The sequence below is a fragment of the Triturus cristatus genome, chromosome 3_2, assembly GCF_964204655.1.
Source record: "Triturus cristatus chromosome 3_2, aTriCri1.1, whole genome shotgun sequence".
NCBI classification, from domain to species: Eukaryota; Metazoa; Chordata; class Amphibia; order Caudata; family Salamandridae; genus Triturus; species Triturus cristatus.
In genome coordinates this window covers 403,076,589-403,096,862 of record NC_140584.1, presented here as the reverse complement: position 1 = coordinate 403,096,862, position 20,274 = coordinate 403,076,589, and the positions used below count along the sequence as shown (strand labels likewise).

At 43.0% G+C, this 20,274-nt stretch overlaps 1 protein-coding gene across 1 annotated transcript in view; it reads right to left on the bottom strand.

The window, feature by feature from the left end:
* Positions 1–20,274, bottom strand: part of MRPS15 (mitochondrial ribosomal protein S15) — a 129,920-nt gene that overhangs the window by 27,722 nt on the left and 81,924 nt on the right. Inside the window, exons 3-6 of the mRNA XM_085647924.1 lie at positions 20,159–20,234; positions 16,835–16,883; positions 2,562–2,646; positions 1,434–1,492 (exon numbers count right to left, since the gene is read on the bottom strand). Coding sequence (XP_085504050.1) covers positions 1,434–1,492; positions 2,562–2,646; positions 16,835–16,883; positions 20,159–20,234 — 269 coding nt within the window. The remainder of the gene's footprint in view (positions 1–1,433; positions 1,493–2,561; positions 2,647–16,834; positions 16,884–20,158; positions 20,235–20,274) is intronic.

Below are 20,274 nucleotides of genomic sequence, written 5' to 3'. Positions count from 1 at the left end.
TGCTCTCAACTCATACGAACTCATGAGTTAGTATGAGAGGAACTCCTGTTTATCACGGGTTTATTTCTTCCCCCTACACACACACACCCTCGTACCTCAGTGTTTCATTCTCTATCTCTGGCTTTAAATCTTCTGTATGTATTATACTGATTTTAGACTGTCAACACAGTTTCTAATGTGCACCATTGACGTAAGTGCAGTCTGTCCTCGGAATCTGGCATCTGTTGATTCTCCCCCAGTGTGGTAATGCAGGTACTATTTCCCAGCCTCCATCCTCCCATTGTTAATGTCCTCCCTCTCCCCCCAATACCAATAACAAAAAAAAAATTACAAGCATTAGAATGGCTGGAAGAAGTTGCCAGCATTGGAAGGACAAAAAAAAGCTAGAAGACATTTTTTATGTTCATTCCTTTTGAATGGGGTCGTTCGGTTGTACATAATGTCTTCTTGGTTTTATGTAAGGTAACAAAGATGCTTATAACACTTTTTTATTGTAACTATTCAACATGCTGCACAGCAGCCAAGCTGCTCAAGAACATAGATGCAAGACATCACAAAAGCCAATAGCTCTGGCTAAATACTTATAAGGTCCCAAAGACGAGACCTATTGGATATGCCAATGCTTGTTTTTATTGCTTTCACATTTTTACATTCAACAAGGCATTCAACGACATCACTCACAATCTGAGTTATTGATTTCTTAATGCAAGTTAACCTAGCCTTTGATGCCTAAGGGCAACATCTAGAGTTTTGCACAGCAGGTCACTACTGTAAACCCGCAGGGCCTCCCAGTACGAAAAACCTGCAGACTCTCCAACCCATTTGGAAGTCACCCTGACTTACTTAGGGCGGGTTGAGGGCCACTAGATTTCCCTCACAGGACCACCATGAGCATCAATGGACCCCATGTGCAGGGAGAAACTCCCTTTGAGCCAGGGTCATTTTTGGGGAATTTTTGTTTCAAAGAAAAACTCATACTTTGAGACATTGTTTCTGGAAAATATAAAAGACGTTTCCTAAACGTGTGGAACAAATATGGTGCCTGCTCAGCAAAATGTAGTGTCTTCGGTAAAGCTACTAAACTGGAAGCCTCACTCAAGGCATGGAGAACCCTGCCAGCCTATGAGGGATCACTGTAGTTGGTGGGATGTCCACCGCCCGTTAGGTCCTCAGCCAGGGTCTAAATTACCCTGTAAGGTTCTCCGTTACCCTTACAATATCAAATGATGCGCTATAAAGTTTCACATTGTGGCTCTCCAGGCCACTATAGATAATAGGAAAGCTTGGTTCGCAAACATCATCGGTAATATCAACTTCTAATAAAGCTGAGAGATGCATTATGCAAAACTACCCTTCTTTCAATCACCTCCCAATAAAAAAGCTCGTCTTTTTTAGGACTCTTAAAGTCAACATTTAAAAAAATATATATTTACCTTTGGATGTTTCTGTACATGCTCCTTGTAGTTTCGAATCTTGCCCGTCAATTTTGCAACTGTAGAGAATGACAACAGGCGGTTGGATCAGGGACATGCTCTGCTGACCCAACTCCAACTTTGAATTCAGTTAAACATAATTCATAACCATGCAGCTATTACAAGTTTATCTCCTTATACGATTACACACAGCACTTTTTCTAGAATGGTTCTCACATAACCAATTTAAGTTTAGATATTTTACTTCACATGGTTTTTTATTAAATCTCTTTGAGAAGAAAAATCGCACGGGAAAATATGGTTAATTGGGGCACACGAGCAAAACCAGACATTTGCATAACACTAGAGCAGGCAAATCACTGAAGCTAGCAAAATTTGATATGGAGAATTTTCTCATTCAATCTGATTTTTGCTCTGACAATGGGTGATGGGATATCAGCACACACAGTATTTACCAATGTTAAGGTTTGGCAGTTATCCGGGAAGGAAAACACCAGGTACCCAGCGTTCATCAAATAAGGTAGGTTGCAGCAGCTATGCATACCAAAGTGAAAGTATTGGACTTTCGTACAACCAACACTGCAGACATGGCAGAAGAAATCTCGAATAGCAAGCAGGAAACATGAATAGTATAATACTCGTAAAAGCAAAACGTATGGCTAAGGGATATCAGCACAGTGAGGGCAGAAAAGTACATTTCAATAACTAATAAAATGCAGGGAAGGCAATGGGGATAACTAAAGCACCAATAAATTGCATATACAGTAACTCAAGTAGACAAGCTGTCCTTTAGCACTTTACAGTGCTTAATTTGAGCCTATGGTTTCTGGTGTTCACCTCCGGCACTTAATTGACACTTAATCGTCAAAACAAGGCTTTTCATCAGCACTTGTTAAGGACACATTCATTTACAGGGAGATTAAGTGATTTGCCCAGAATCACCGGGTATTGAGCCGACGCCGAGACTAGAACCTGCATCCCTAGCTCTGAAATCGGCAGCTCTGGGTATTACACCCCATCCTTTCCCCACTTTCATGGTTAGTAGTTAGTTCCGTTTTATATACTGTGAATGTCACACTTCTTGTTTTAGCCATGTAGCACAGGTTGCCACAAAGCCACCTTACTCACTTTTCACCTCGGTGGAGCCAAAGTCATACGGATTCCTCCTCACCATATCCACCAACTGCTGGATTTTGACTTGCATCTTTTCCCTCTGGAAATTAGAATTAAAAAATTGCACTTATGCAGAATACTGTACAAATTAAATTGCCCCCCCGAAACAACATTTAGCTCTTTCAAGCACTCCTCCTATTAACATTAGAAGAATGAAAGACTGAACATTTAATTTTACACTAACATAACTGTTCCTGCAAAGGTTGCATTGACTCTTCGAGCTCCATCATTGGTCCTTGGAAGGGAAGGGTGCACAATGACACACCACCTGCTGCTAGATAAACTATGGGAGATTAGAGAACTAATGCACCCGCTCAGGAGAGTGGAATCAAGCAAAAAACATAGGGCTGCACGCTGGTAAAACCCAGTCTAGTTCTCTGTATATCTATAATACGGATATGGGAGGCAAAATGGCAATTAATTAACAGCATGTTTTTTGTGCTCCTGGATATTACCCAAAGATATTGCGCTATTCAGTGGTTTGACAAGCCCTGAAAAAGAAAAGGTGATCACAAGCACATCAGCTACACCTATCAATGGTGCTGGAAGCATTTACGTAGTGGCGGATCTAGAATTATGATTTTTAACTCAAAGTGGTGGTATATTAGGGCACCTCTGTCACCATTAGAAACAGCTCAAAAGACCCAAGGTAGACAGATCAACGCCTCAACAATGTCAATGCCGCAAGGTGTAATAATATCAAAAAGGAACATTGTGAGACTCCAGACAACACCAAACCAGCCGTGCATGTTTTATTATGATTATTGCAGTCATCAAATATTAACTGCAGTTAAGAAAGAAACAAGGTCATAGTGGGTATTATGGTACACCTGTAATTTAAAGACTTAAGTTCGGAAAACAGTTTAGACTTTTTATTTGGGCCAAATCGCTATCTCCCTATGCCTCCAAATACAAAAAAAAAAAGGGTATTAATAATTCTAGAAATAGCTGTAAATATGCTCCAAGCTCTCTCTGCATCCCTCTCATTCAAGGCATTTCAACCCTTCTTTAGCTCATAAATCCTCAATTTTGCTGCATTGCAAGTCAGTTATACTCTGAGAGATCCTTAATTCAGTCCCCCAAAGAAATGAACACTAGAAATTCATGTCTTGAAGATGCTGTTTTGCTCTGAACTCTCTTCCTAAAACAGAACACTACCGGCTGCTCCTTGGAGTTTTCACTTGCACCACTCTTCTACATTCTCTTTCTTACTTGTCTCTCACCCAGATGCTCGAAAGAGTTTAACATATCAAAACTGTCCATTTTTCCCAGCACATTGGTGCTCCACTCACTTCTTTGAGGAAATCAACCACATTCTTTAGCCAGGTACAGAATTTTGCATGCAACATTAGCTTGTTAGATCTTGAGTGCAGATCTTTCTTCCAGTATCTGCTTTCACTTTCCCTGCAAAGATTATGGAAATCCTTATCACCATCTGCATGCAGACCTTTCTGGGTGCAACTAATCACTACAATCATGGATTCAAGATTTTCAAATCCAATGGAACGGAGAAAGCCACACTCTTTGTCAAAGGCATTATGGTGTGACCAATTTACTTAAATGTATGCGCTCCACTGGGATTAACAGGCTTAAAATGTAACGATATTTAAAATCTCCGTAGAGCATCCATGACAAGTCCAGTAATCTGATCTTGTTTCACTTTTTTTTTTTAAAGAAACAAACAAGTCTCAAGAGTGTGTCAATACTCCGTAGCTGCCCCTCCTGCACGTTCCGTATGGAGTCTTCAAGGGATCCAAACCCTTGCCTGTGCTCTTCAAAGTCTATGAACAATCTCTGGGGTCAACTACGCAGAGCTCTACAACGTCAGCAGCCACAGGTCCACGCAACTCAACTAAATATCAGCTGGGCATCAATGATCAAGCTGACCGAAAACATGCACTGCTTAAACATACAAAACGGAATAACTAATACTTGCATCAATCAGAGCCATAGTTCCCTTAAAAAAATCATTGCAACTATGCATGCGTCATGAACCAAAGATCACCACCTCCAAAAAACAAAAAAGCCTTCGATATACCACCAATCTTTTTCTCTCATTCTCTGCCCTTGTAAAGACATGTCTCCTTTCCAGAAACCTGAGCCCCAGGAACTTAAAGGAACCTCCTTTCAAAGCTAATCATTGGATTAATAACAAACATTAATGATTCCTAAACGGAATTACTCTAACGCCCTCTTTGACGGTCTTATCACAAGAAAATCAAATCATATTCCGATACACCAAATCTCTGACGCCTGCGCTATCACAACATTTCGTACTCATGGATCACATGAATGCTGCTATGCTCCCAGTAGAGCGAATACGGGGGCGACTGCTCTGAGGCCCACATACAGTGCTACTCTGCCTGGTGAGGCCAGGGCACACTTCTATCTGCCAAGTAAATTGCGGACGCATCCATTGGTACGGTTTACCCGTGAGTGCATCGGAATTGCAGAGTTGGGCCGCTTCTGCACCGCAGCGTGTGTGGTGTGCTACCTCATAGACTAACGGGCAGCCCGAGACCCCTGCGAGACATCCCATGGTGTTTGTGTGGGCAGGGGCTCCTGGCTCCTACTACAGAAGCGTGAGCCTGCTTACAACTGCGGATCTACATTAGGTGCAGAGCGCAGGGAATGCAGGCGACACCTCACAAGACATATGGAATGCGTGTTGGCAGCGGTGCATGACACGCTTTGAGCACAGCGACGGTGGATTGTGGGGAGTGCCCGTGGACCTCACTAATGCATAACCAATTGCATCTGCACCTTCCAAATTGTGGGATTGAAACATGTGAACACCTCTCTGCAGAAGACTCACACTAACTCTTCGCACCTTGTGGACTGCAGTGTATGCTTCGCGCCCCCATGAGTCCCATGATTGCGAGTGAGTGGAAGACGCGTGGCACCACATAGACCCTGGTGCAGAGAGCACAATCGTTCCTTTACTGCCTACCTGTGACTCCATGCAATCTTGTCCTTGTTGCTACTGGAGGCGATCACTGTTTGCTACGTGGGACCTGGATCATGCCTAAAGGAGGGAGGAGAACAATGGGCCGCACTGACGGTAAACAGACGAAACTGCACTTCTAAGCGCGGAAACAGCCCCCCAGCGATGATGCAGAAGCGCAACGGGATGACGACCAGCCCCCCGTCTCAATCGCAAGATCACTTGTTTAAAATCATTTGGACTGCCTGACCCCAAGATGACTGCCACAGTGTTCCCTACCACGTTGTGCTACTCCTCTGAGAAAAAAATGGACTTCGTCCAGACCTCAAACACATCCCCCATCCGGCCTACCCTTCAGTATACCAAATCTGTGAACCTGCCTCGGACCGTGGAGACCTAGCTTTTTGGCTGATGCCCGGTGGGGCTACTTGATACCTATAGAGGAGATGGGCTGTGGGCTATCCCTTTGGCTGTCACCTACCCAGCCGGACACTGGGAAGACCTTACTTCGTCTCTCCGTCCTTTTTGCTCCATCTATCCCTCCTCTTTGCTCTCTAATGGTTTTCTCATTGAGACCTAGCCGCTTGGCTGATGCCCGGTGGAGCTACCCGATAGCTATAGAGGAGATGGGCTGTGGACTTCCCCCTCGGCCGTCACCTACCCAGCCGGACTTTGGGCACTCTCCTTCGTCTTTCCATCCATCCCATCTCCATCCTTTCTCCCTCCTACATCTTACCCCAACTCCTTACCCTTCTAAGCTCCATTTATTACATCTTTCGACGCTCTTGAAATATTTTCTTGTAACTGATGTAACTTGTAATTGATGTCATTTTGTGGAACATTGTGTAAAGCGCTCTGATACCTCGGGTCTAGCCAGCGCTATATAAAACTCAAATAAATAAATAAATAAATAAAACATGAAAACAATCTTAAAAGAGCTCAAATGGATCTTAATACAAGACTGCATGTAATACATGCTTCTAGTTTTTATTGCTATTGCTGTGCATAGCAATGGATAGAAATATATATCCAAACTCAGAACTGCCATAAACTGCATGCCTATACTAACCATCCATCAACCTAGGCAGGCCTAACGTTGCCTTCCTTCTTTAAGAAGTTAAGAGAAAGAGTTGAATTCAGTTTGACAGTAGTATCCAGTGTAGCGGTGGGCAAAGAGATAATCTGAATTTGCAACGCTTTGTAAATAAATAGTCAAGAACTTGTCCTGAAGCAAGAACATACTCAGACTATAGAGCGGAAGGAATGAAAGGGAACCGCCTTTCCAACGTGGGCTGAGACACGCGTGCAGATTTCCCGCAAGCAAACAACGCATCTGCCTTAACCACGCATATGCATGGTCAAGGCAGACAGCGGTATAGATGTCCAGAGGGGCAGGGAGAGGAACAGGAAGCATTGGGACAGGATGCTCCAGGCGCAACCAGGTAAGTGGGACTGGGGTCGGTTTTAGGGCTCAGGGCGGGCCACTTTTTTTTTGTAGGGGGCAGAGTTTAAAGCCTCAGGGCAGGGGGAAGTGAAAGGGGGAATTTTAAGGGCAGGGCAGAGATCAGCTTTAGAGCTCAGGGTGGGGGGCTGGGCTGAGGGTGGTTTTTGGCAGGAGACAGGGTTTTGGGCATCTGGGCGGGGGGAAGGGGGTCGTTTTAAGGGCAGTACGGGGTCGGTTTTAGGGCATAGGTTGGTCGGGGTAGTTTTTTTTGGGTAAAGGCCCAGTGTCAAGTCTTGGGGTGAGGGGTCAGCGTAGTTTTAAGAACTTTGGCATGGTGGATTACAGGGCTGGGGTATCGAGTGTTAAGGCGGAGGGCAGGTGGGCTAGGATATGCAATTTGCCATGTATATCCCTTTAGTAAACATGCCCCTATAACAAAATTTGTTGTATAGGCATGCGTGGTAAAAGCATGTGTGGTAAAGATGTGGTCGTACTTCAGACCAACTTGTTAAGGCATATGTGATTTATGCATGCATGATTGTATCATACAACCGGAAATAATGATAGACTATTTGTACGTTAGCATTCAAAGAACGAAAAGCTGTGAAAAACGGCCTCTCACCCATCATAAACTAAATATGCTATCAATCTGAATTCATAGATTACCATGGTTTGCCAATATTGCACCTGTTCCTAGCCTGTAAAGTAGCTATAAGTTGGAAACAAGGTAGAAAGAATACTCATGAAGTAGCCTTCATCACTACTCCATTTGGTTTGGGGAGTCTGAGAAACCACTCCACCCATACGAAAGTATGAACAAAACAGAAAATGCATGAGGAGCACTGATCTGTAATCGTGATGAACAGACTGAAGTTGAGCACGTAACTGCAAATATCACAGAAAACAGATTGTTCAGAAAAGACTGGGAAATATATCACCAGATGATTGAGCCCAAACACCAGAAATAGTTTTAATCCTGCTGGAGAAATTAACTTAGTTTGCAAGTTAATGCCCACCCCATAACAAGCATTGGCAAAGCCAATAGGTATCGCCTATGCAAGATTTACTGGCTGTGTCAAAATATTTTAGCATTGTTGTACAGCAGCACGGCTGTGCATCATGGTTAAAAATGATAAAATTAGACACAATAATGCGACCAGCACTGGCAGCGTCATATTTTTTTTCTGGCAGGCAACAATGACAGCATGGGGAGGGAGGAGAGGCAATCAACAACAATGGGAGTGGGTGCAAAATATGCTGATGTTATGGCAAGCAACAACAACAGGATGGTGAGGGAGGGAAGGCAAGCAACAACGGAATGGGGTGCAAACAACAATGAAGGTGGGATGCTAGCAACAACAACAGGAAAGGGGGGTCAATCACCGACGACGGGAGGGTGCAAGCACCGATGACGGGATGGTGCAAGCAACAAAAAAAATATCTGAACGTGAGCAGAGGAAGGGGCAGGAAGAGAAAGTGAAACCGGCACGCACTGATCTATAAGGAGCAAGGAGATACGACTGTCAATGAAGTCAATGAATGGAATGCCATGGACGGGTTCAAAGCACCTTTTAGCTAACAAAATGTCTAGCAATCACTTCACATGAGCTATCTCAGGCGAGAATGAAAAATAGTAAGAAAAAGTGCAGTCAGTACAAGGCATTGCAAAATCTAATATGGACATTTTGAGGTTCTGATCTGGAAGTTTTTAAGACAATCATTTAACTAAACTGCGGAGTTCTATGGGTCTTCAGGATAACTAGAAGGGCTGAAGACCCATGACCAAGTCAGTGGCCAGGATTCTAAAATGTATGGAAGCAGGAACCAGATATTGCCGCTCCACGGGTGAATTTGCAGCGTGGTGGTCGAGGTGGCCGCGGGGCTCGAAATTCTACAGCTATCGAGCTCCAACAGACAGCAGACAGCACGGAGGAAGGCGAATTAAGAATCCTTTCAAAACAGAAAGTCACTACTAGAAGGGTTGGTCGTCCCAGTTTAAAGGTACTTCAGTCAAGTGCTGCAAGTCATCTTCTGCAGGCTAGCAAGCCGGGAGCCATAGAGGCCTCGCTGGTGGATGTTCTCCTGAGCACAGTGTCAGAGGGCAAGGCAGCAGCTGGCTCTGAGTGACACTCTCTCCCCCAGCTGCCAGGATCTGACCTCCAGCAAGGTAAAAACTTTTCGTTTTGCACCTATGTCAGGTCTAATTCTAACTTTAGCATGGCGCTGAATAATATGGAGAAGGAATTGACTCCCTTAGTCGGGGATTCTCTGTCTGAGTAAGACTGTAATCTTTTGCCCTGGGTGAATTCTGGCCTCAATAAACTTCGGGGGCCCACTGAGCAGGCAGATGGGTTGGACTGAGTGGATCACCTAATTTAAGCAGAGAGGCAGAAATGGGCTTGAGCTTGCGCCCTGTGAACCCTCAGCAAAGCACCAAAGTCATAATTGGCCCAGGCTGTGTAGCGGCAGCGGATGGCACAGGGCTAGGCGTGGTAGAGGGGGCACAGCCCCACAGTAAGAACTTGGAGGTGGGGGCGGCGGCTGCGATAGATGAGGTGGCTGGTTTGGAGATGCTACAGGGCCCTCATGAGGCAGCACCCCTTGGAATTTTACTTCTAGAGGATGAGGCTACAGAGAAAAAAGGGCTCCCGATAAAAGGCAGGTTAAAACGAAGGTTGGGAAAGTTCGTCACAGTGCTTGCAAACTCCAGGTGGCCCATTGCCCTGATCTCAGCTTCCTACGATCTGTGCGGGGGGCTATGGGGAGCCCCCTGCGCAAGTGGGTCACTTCTAAGTGAGAGGTAAAGACTCTGAACTCAAGGCTATCCAAAAGTGGCTCTGCTCAGTCCTATCCGTCCCCAGTAAGGGACGCAGCACAATCAGTAATGGACATTAGCTCTAATGCTAGTGAGATTATGAGCCCATCAATTAGACTTGGATATGTGACTGATGGCCCTCTGGAATCTTCTAGCCGCTCGCAACAAAAGGATACCTCTCCTGTTAATTCTGAGGTAGATGGAAAGGGGCTTAAAAAGAAGGGTTGGCCTATGGAGGCAACCAAGCCCTCTTTATCAGCCATTCTGGAGCTATTACAGATGCAAACAACGGAGGCCTCGGAACACTACGCTCAGGTTAAAGGGCACAATAAAAATATGCAGCATGCTCTTACGGAGGTCACCAGTAAAATGGCTAGTTAAACTTTGGATGTTGCCGAGTTCCAACATCGAGGAGCAGGCGTCGAGGAGGTTGGCACAGCAACAACTAAAGTAGTCACATAGCATGAACACCAACTGGCATATGTTCAACAAAGTCGAGGACCTGGAGAACAGGCAATAACCTTAGGTTATTCGGAATACCGGAAGGAAACGAAGGCGATGACACCCGGGCCTTCGTGGTTAGAAAGCAGAAAGCTCTCCATTGTCAGCTGATTCTCTTTCAATCTATGTCTATTCGGATCTCTTTAAGACAACAATGGACAAGCGCTGGAAGCTGCGCCAGCGAATAGATCCATTTAAAGCTTTTGGGGCACATGTGTTCTTGCAGGAGCCAGCACGATTGAAGGTTAGCAAGAATGGTGAGTCACAGGTATTTCTCACAGAACTTGAAGCTTCACAAGCCCCCACCCAATGGCGACAAGGAACATTACAGTCTTCTACCTAAATCTACTTTATATGCCTAACTAGAGCAAGGAGGAGAGGCACTCAGGGGATAAGTGGCAGGACTAGCCTCAAGGAAGAGGGGCAGTTTACATATAATTATATCTGTGTACAAAAAAAAATGAAGCAGGAGCATTAAGCCATGAACTACATATTCCCAAACTGTATTTCATATTACAGTTCCTATAATATAAAGATATCAATATGCTTTTTACTCAACACAGAACACTGACTTATTTTGCTTGTGAAGGCTCCCTTTTTGCTATGAAGCAGAAAAACATTTAGTAGCAGTCAGCACAAAGAACTTCTGCACAGAACAAATAATAAAATCCAAGATGAACTACATGAAAAATATATCAAGCATGAACGGTCCTACCTTACAGAATCTAAAACTTGTTAGGCACGTAAAGAATATCAAGTCACAAACTTCTGAACAAGGGATCTGGATATGTTACTACATTAAATATAGATTTCATTAGATGACCCAAACCAGAGTGAATTTAACAGCAACAGGTACATTTTTAATTCAATTCTTATTATAATGGTACCTTAAATAACTGTCTTGATAGCACAACTGAACGTCAGTTACATAAAATTAAATTATCTCTCTGTTCATACCATGTAACTTGCAATTCACACCATTTAAAATGCTTCCATTAGACAACATACTCTTGTAAGGAGAATAAGTGAGTCTGAACTGTAATACATAATTGGTTTAAAAAAAAAAAAAGACAATACCTAGTGAATACTCAAAATAATTTTGCTAAACCATTTTGCTTGCTGTTAGACCTGGCATCCTTGGCATGGCTTTCCCTGACTTTTTGCCTCTACCCCCTATGTTTTTGATGCTATGCTGGGTTTCGTTGTTGCTGGTTTAGATGCTTTGGGTACTTTGCCACTGCTGATCAGTGTCAAAGTGCAAGTGCTCCCTGTACAAATTGTTATGGTGGTTGGTGATCCATGATTGGCATATTTGTCTTACCAGTAGGTCCCTAGTAAAGTGCACTAAGTGTGCCAGGGCTGGTAAGTTAAATGCTACTCGTGGGCCTGCAGCACTGATTGTGCCACCCACATGAGTAGCCCCAAAAAGAGGTCTCAGGCCTGCCACCGCAGTGCCTGCGTGCAGTTGCTAACTGCCATTTTGACTTGACAAGTGCACCCACTTGCCAGGCCATACCTTTCCCTTTCTATGCACCCCTATAGCAGGCCCAAGGTACCTCCCTGGGCAGGGTCCAGTGTATGTGAAAGGTAGGACATGTACTGATGTGTGTACCATGTCTTGATAGTGAAATACTGCCAATTTCTTTTTTTACTGTTGAAAGGCTATCTTGCCCAGAGGACAGAATGGGGAATGCTGTGTAACATGTTTACCTGCATATCTTCCCATAGGAGTGAGATAGAAAATTGGAGTCTGGTATCCCTGAACTCAGAATTTAATAACACATCTTTTAGTAAAGATGGTTTTTAAATTCGGTGTTTGAAAATAGCACTTTTAAAAAGTGGCTATTTTCTTGTTCAACCTTTCTGTGTGCCTCTGCTTGTTGGTGGATTGACTGTCTGGTTTGAGAGTGACAGAGACTGGGGTGGCTCCAGGAGTCTGAGTAAGTCAGTGCTAGGCTGAATAGACCTACATGAAATTTGGAGTGGTGGGAGGAGTAGCACCTGGGCCTGAATAGGGCTGTGTCTGCCTTCCACAAAGCTGACTCCACCTCCTGCGGTGCGTCTGAAGACCCTGGCCCACATTCACAAAGGAAGAAGTTGTGCACTGGCAGAGTGCACCCAGAACTGGTTTGAACTGGGTCCAGGACCCCTAACACATAGAGAACAAAGACTTTTGGGGTTTAAAAGTAAGAGCTGAAACCCGTGAAAATTAGACTACTTCGTGATCAAGAGAAATCTCTGCCAAAGAAGATCAACTGAAAAGACTGAGGAGAAGAACTGCCCTTGCTGTGTGTCTGGGGATGGCCTGCAGTTTGCTGTTTCTACTAAGGAGAGCACAGGGGACTTTGCTGTGTGCTGTGTCCCCCTTGCTTGCAACAAAGGACTTTGCTGTGTGCGGTGTCCTGAAGTGAAACGTCTCCAAGGGCCTGAGAAGAGCTGGCCTCCTGTTGTAGAAACTCAGGTATACAAAAGTTTCCAAAGAACGACTTGTCACTGCTGTGTGCGTGCGCTTGCACCCAGCTTATGTCATGCGTGGCGCCCGTGTTGCTGAGAGGGGCTTTCCTCGTGATCACCTCTATGTTGCTCTCGAGTGTTCCAGCACCAAGCTTGTGGCAGTGAGGAATCCGGGAAGTACTGCGTGTCTGCTTTCACCGCTGCCGGCCGGTGATCTACAAGAGCGCTGCGTGCCTGCTTTCACTGCCGCTGGCCCGTGTGATCGTGCTGGGGAACTGATCATGATCACCAGTGAGGAAGCATTACCGCCGCCAGCCCGAGTTACGTGCCGAGGGAGAGAAAGAGCCATGACCCGATCGGCTCCAGCGCGTTGCCTGGCAACCGGAGTCTCCCCTCGGCGAAGGAACAGCTGCTGGCGCCGGAGCCGCTCCGTGGGACGTCCGACGTGAGGACAGCAAGTCAACCCCCCACAGGTAAACACACGGACTCCGGTCCAGCGCTGCTGTGTGTCCCTACCTGGGCATGGTGGGAGTGAGAGAGTGCCCCGATCGGCACCACCGAAGTGAAGTCTCCACGGCAGGAGCTTCCCTGACAGCCCATACCAGCACAACCGACATGCTGCGGTACCGGGGCCCGCTCCACAGAGCCTGTTACTTCTCCACGATCCCGGGGGCCTGCTTTCCCTCATACCTGCGGGCTCAGAGGCCAGCCGGGGGCATTCCTACCTAGTGGCCGACAACCGAGTCAGTCCTACCGTTGTGATTCCGCATCTTTTGGGGGCATATTATTTGTTTTACAACCCTCGCTACAGGAGCGAGCAGCCCCGCAGAGAAAGCCTGTTAAGGACGAAGAAACTATATACAGGTTAACAAGGACAGGATCAGCAGTATTGTGAGTGCTTTCCAAAGAGAGAGAGTCTCTGCAAGTATCGTATTTTGCTATTCTGAGACTGTTTTTGATCCCCTTATATTTTCCTCAAGGAAAACATGAACTACACGTTTGTTTATGAAAAGTACACTACCAGAGAACATTGCAAAGAAAAGCTAATTGTGTATGTGGAATTTTTTTTGTTTTGGTCTTGCCCAATTTAGATATATATCTTTATAACAACCTGTGTGGTGCCCATGTGTGGTATTACTGTGGGTGTTGGTGCAAATACTTTACACATTGCCTTGGGGATAAGCCTGTTTGCTCGTGCCAAGCTACCAAGGGGGCAAGCAGGGGTTATCTACAGTGTTTCCTCCTTACCCTGACTATAAGCGAGGGTCCCTATTTGGTCAAAGGAACCTACCTCTGCCAACTAGAGACCCCCAGTTCTAACACTTGCTCTACCTTGAAACGCTGTGTATCATCCATAAAAGTAACTACATTGAAATTGATTTGACCCTCCTCCTCCCCTGGTTTTTTGAAGGAGAGTTTTTATATACAAAGGTAAACCAAGTCACACTTAAGTCATAGACTTCCAGAAACAAATCCAAGTATTTCACATAATGGTTATGCTTACTCACAGATATAGCTACCCATTAAAGTTATTTAAGAGTAACTGGAATTTAATTTGAAGCTGTATGCAAGTTATATAAGTATATGCATTGATTTTACTACAGCCCAATTTTCGATCCAATAGTAGACAGAGAAGTGCCTTGTCTTAATCCAAATAAAGTCTCAAGGACTTAGCCTAAATTATGTTCCGGATCACATAGAAGTTACCGGCCACAACTTCCAAGCCATTGCATAAGGCCAAGTTGATGCTTTAATTAAATACCCTAAAAACAGGTAAGGATATTATTGCACCCACAATAAAAAAAAAGAAAAGAAAACTCTGAATACCCCTTCTGCTTCGCAAACTTCAGTTTTGATGCATCTATCTGCAAATCTTGGGATAGCTTAAGATCAAATATTATACCCAAGTAGTTACATCAGAATCTATATCTGTCAGATTCCTATTCTTATAACATTAAGATTTCTACTTGGTTTTTCAAAGGACACAACAATTTTCTTTTCTATAATATTCTTAAAATGGTTATTATTGTGCACCAGAGACGCTATAGGGTATAAGAGTAATATCTATTACAACCAAATTTATCTGCATAGATCAACATGTTTACATGTTTTCTGTGCAATTCTGGACTGGAAGAGTGAACTCATTTAAGAAAGTCAGTAGGGGAGACACATATATATGAAATAACACACTTGTCCTAAGCCATTATTCAGATAATTCAAGTATACCAGTTGTTAGCATTTGAACCTTAACCCAGGTCTGCTTGTGGATTAATCAAAGTAATTTTTGGTCAATTTTACTTGTCCTTACTTTATACCACGGGGTGTTTCTATCTATGATAAACAAAGGCAGTACATTAATCATTAATCTATAAAGCAGCAAGTGTGACATTTATCCTAATTTGAAAGTGTTTTAGGTATCATAATTTATAAAGTCAATATGTTATCATTAGTGTTGTTACCTGATGTCAACGCTGACCAGCTCCAATGTAAAAGTACTGGATGTTTGTCCAGTCTAGTAATAGCCTAAGTAGAAATTTTGCAAATGCCTTACACACGGAATCTAAAATGGCAATTAGACAGTAATTCTTGGGAAACTCCCTTTCAACTTGTTTAAAATGTGGCACTAGTGTACTACGTTGCCACGATTCAACTCTGACCCCCAGATGACAAGATATTGAATACTTCGCACTGGCACAAATAATATAAAAAACGGTTTTCAGTATACTAGAGAACAGATCATATGGGCCCATTCTCTCAGTGTTTTCATTCCTTTTCATTAATAAAGAAAAATGCCTCAAAAATAACTCATCAAGCCTGCCTGCAAGTTAACAAAATATCAATGGTGTCCATGTCAACATGACCACTGGAAACGATCCAGTGCATTGCTAAGATGACAAAATCCTAAACTTCATAATTTTTGCCACCGGTCCGGAGAGGCCCAAAATTGTTGGGAGTTCCTGGACTGTACAGATTGCGAACAATCTGCAATTATTCCGGTTCTTGATACTACATTTTTGCTCTACAAATAGTCTTCTTATAATAATGCACCTCACTCAAAATCAACTAGTCTGCTGTTTTATCAAATGCCTGGTTATGAGACCTCAAGCACCACAGCAATTGAGTATGACAAGCCTGATACTGTGCATTCATTCACTGATGTCTAGTAGTAATGGTCTTAAATGTTGTCATTAGTTTCCCAGTAAGAGTCTCCAAATAAATCACAGCCCTTTCGAAGATCGTAACGGGTCTTAGTTCGCCAACAATAGTGTGTTACGGTGAGCAGCACTGCACTACTTCTATAATAATTTATCCAATCCTTGTATCTAACACTATAGACTTTTTCCCATGCGTTGCGAGTAGAAATTGAAATTTTCAGGAAAATGAAGCATTCGGTTAAATAATGCTCATATTTCAAGCTGCTGTACCTTTGATAAAAAGGGCCCCTAAGCACACTATTCTCAAACGTATCCTGAGGACCTATAAAATATATATGCATAACGTTAGCATGTGGTCCTCCTTCCAGTTTTCCATTTAAATTCTGAAATTAAGCAGAAAGCAATTCCTTACCCAAGCCTACTCCTGGAGTTACATTTAGTGGATAGGATAATTAGTAGCTGAAAAACTAAAGCACAGAAAAACAAAATTATTTACCCATATCTCCAAAATGCTTTGTTGATGAAACCATGATCAGGGCTCAAGATTTACCAGCTGACAATTTAGCCATCAGACCACACCTCAACTTAACTGCTGAAAGACTATCCTACAGAAATTGTCACCAGTTAGCATACGATATTGGGGTTAGTTACAAGTTTAACATATGGAAACAACAGAAGTAGTCTCAGGTTAAATACTTGAAAACTATGTGTTTCAGATATTTGTGACTTGTTAAGCATGGATTTGTAGCTGCGGCAATGGATGAAGCTTTTGAAATGCATATTTGCACATTTATGAGAAGACGTATTTTCAGAAAATGACCTGTTTCAATGAAGCAATTTTCAGTACTTTTTGAAAACATATGATAAAATTAGTCTAGCACCCGAAAGGAGCAGCATCTATGCACAGAAACTCACCCGACTTGCCATTTCCAGTGATAACAACCGCTTGACAATATCATCAGCTCTGCCAGTAGACAAAAAAAAAAATGCATATTTTTTTTAGTTTTATTGGATTTCAAACAAAGGATAGTTTACAAGCATTGAGTAACATTATGAATAACCGTAGGCAATCACGGAGCAGTGAGGAAATGAACACTACCAAATGTGAGAGAGAATCAAGAGGTCTAGTAAAGGGGAGGATCAGAGCATGAACTTGAACCAGGAAAACTGTAGCACTTTGTTTGCGGAAGATCATATGTAGCAGGGAAGGCAGAACACAACTTTACTTCAAACCGTCATATCAAAGAACCACTCCTTTTGTCTCCATAGACATGAACTACCGTGCTCCAAAGAACCTCCCTTAATAGACCAAATATTTTAATGATATGAAAATTACAGTAAAGTTCATCACCGCATATTCTGATCCAAGATGATAGCAGACAACAGTCAACTCTGCACTTGGCGAAATGGGATTTGACTTCAATTTTCTTTTTGAAATGTACTAATCAGAGAAACTCAAAATAATGTTATGTATGCAAACATTTGATGGTGGCTGACAACATGTGCACTCTTTATATATGCACCTGAAAAGCTACCATAACAGGATTCGTGTATTTGTAGACATAATTAGTCTTTTGATCTCCCTTCAATAGCTTACAAATAGTTCTACAAGGGACTGCAGCTTAGTTAGAATTGATCTATTGGGTGATAGAAGAGGCCTCGCTCTGGCTTTTGTTTTTCCTGTTGTCGTCTAAGAGCACTCTTCAAAAGGCAATAACCATCTGCATACCAAGGGTCTGAGACAATGTGGTACCAGACTAAGGTTTTGTAGCAAACTGCACTGTGTTTGGGTAACCTCAAGACAGGCCCGGTTTTGCTTGTTAATTCATACTTGCAACCCCTAGCAGGCAGGAAGCTGCAGCTCTGGTCATGTCCTTACATTGTGTCAACAGTGTGAGGGAATGTTACTCCAGGCCACAGCTCTGGAAGGCATCATCGGCAACCGCGGATGCAGATTCTGAGTTCTCCTGGTATTTACATGCTAAACGGAATATTGACCTGCTGAGAGGTGCCAAACAGTACAAAGGTCTTTCAAAAGATGGTCACTCTCAGTAACCTTCCCAATAGCAGTTTATCGAGGAGGAGGGGGCAAGTACAAGGTCTACGTATATGGCAGTACTTCCCTCCCCTCGTTTCTCAGGAGATAACAATTGTGTATTTATTTTTGGGTGTGGCTATGTGACGAGTCTAATTACTTTGTGTGTTCAGTGCTCAAATAGCGACTAAAAAAAGGTCAAATCACAAATACAATGTGTGGGATTGTTGGTAGCCCAAACAAAAGCCCAGGCCCGGGTTTTTGGACCACAGATGTGGGAGTATGAAGGTACTTTGCAATGTGGAAAGTCAGGTCCTGTGTCTAGATGCTTACCCCAGGCAAATGTCGGAGTTGCTGGTTGCTACTACTAGTGCATTCAGACATGCAATTCTACTTCACAGATCTTTAGACACTTAATTGCAAGTGTTAACCTCGGATACTTTGCACAGTGCAGGGAACAACAGATCTCTGATGTGGGTGCGACCAGCCACAGATTCCACCGTCAAAGTCTGCAAAGATCGCAAAGTGCTCTGTGCACCTTCCCATCCCTGTCTCGATGTCTGCTTCTTGCCACTCACATCTTCATCCATTCCCATCCAGGTTCCTAGTATCTAGATCTATCCTCTCATAGCTGTTTCGTGCTTTCGCCGACAAACATTCCATCATCATACTGAAGTCAGTTTTAAATATATTTCCCAGAGGCCATGATTAACTAGCTGTTGCAGCAGGACCCCAAAACTACAACCGCCTGTCTTCTGACCCAAGGAAAGACTATTTTAATTCTAAGTATATAATCAACCAACCCTGGACCTCTCAGTGCTTTACATTTTATCTTAATGTGTGCAATAAATCTAGGATGTCACCTTTACATTGTTTAAAAGATTTAGCCCCTTTTTTTTAATTTTCACATTTTATTGTTTTTATTATGTATGCCCCCATAAATTTAGTTAAAGGGGCGGGTCACTTCTCAACATTTTCGGATATACGTTTTTGATCCTACTTTAGATTATTTAAATGCACATGCAAGACATACTTGTGTTACTATTGTTGATGCACAATCGTAATGGTAAACAGTCCATTTGACCATATGCCAGATATTTTATTACATTAGTAATGTAACTAAAGTCAATTCTATTTTGAAGTACAATCAACCACTATGTAGTTTACCATGCTGACCCATTTCATATTTATGATTTTTGACCTAAATGATTTTAAGTTTAACAATACCCTGCAAGGAACACAGCTTATACACCTGTTTTTACGTTAGTCATTCAAATACTCTTTGAGTGACTTAATGAACAGTTGTATCTTGTACATTATTAGCCGGTCTCACAACCAAAAGCACATTAAGCTGAATTGGTTTGCTTAAGGCCTTGGTTATGCAAATAGCTCATGTAAGAGCACAGCTTTGGTATATTTAGCCCAGTCACCAAAACTGGCAACAGCCACCGCCAAAGGCTGTTTAGAGCATTTCTGCACTGACCAGACACAAGACATTTACACTCTGAGAACTTCCGGACGAAAGATTCCCCTGTTAAAAATATGGCCTTAGCCCCATACAGTTCAACTATATGTGGACTGCAACATTAGATGTGGGCCTTCAAAGAACCAAATCCTTCTTCGCTTTAGTGCTGATTTCTTGGTACACTGTTTCTGCCGTCTTGAAACACCAAAACTGGGATTGGCCTTGTATCTCATGTAGTTATGTGTGTAATCCACACATCTTTCATGTGACTCAATGGTCAATAAAAGTTCACTAACGAGGTATTGTGTTCTCATTTGTAGATCACAACAATTTTACTCCTGGAGGAGAGTTTAGTTTTCTTTATTATTATATTCATGCATTTATAAGTACTTTCCAAATGTTTTTTGTAAGTTATTGTACACCAAATTCCAGTGTTGGCAATATTGATTACTTTTGAGAATGAATCATTTGTTAGACACCAGGGATTTCGCTCAAAGCTTTTGAGGAGGGGTCGGAGGTGTGGCAAGATTGATCATAGCTCAAAGTCTATATAGTCAGGTCTATATAGTCGAGAGCAGCTACTATCAACAGCTCTCATAACTACGGCATGAGTCCGTTTGAATGATGTGGTTGTCAAAGGAGAAGACGTCCTTCTTGCCGCCTATCTTTTATCTCTCAAGAGATTCCAAGGACTGAGAATCTCTACAAGGATATCTAGTTCATAAAAACTTATACTTACGATTCTGCAATTTTTACAGCAGCGTAATCTTTCTGTAGACTTGTTGGGGGCAGGTCATCCAGCTGGCTTGGAAACTCTGTAAAACATCATTGATTGAAACAGATGAACCGACGAAA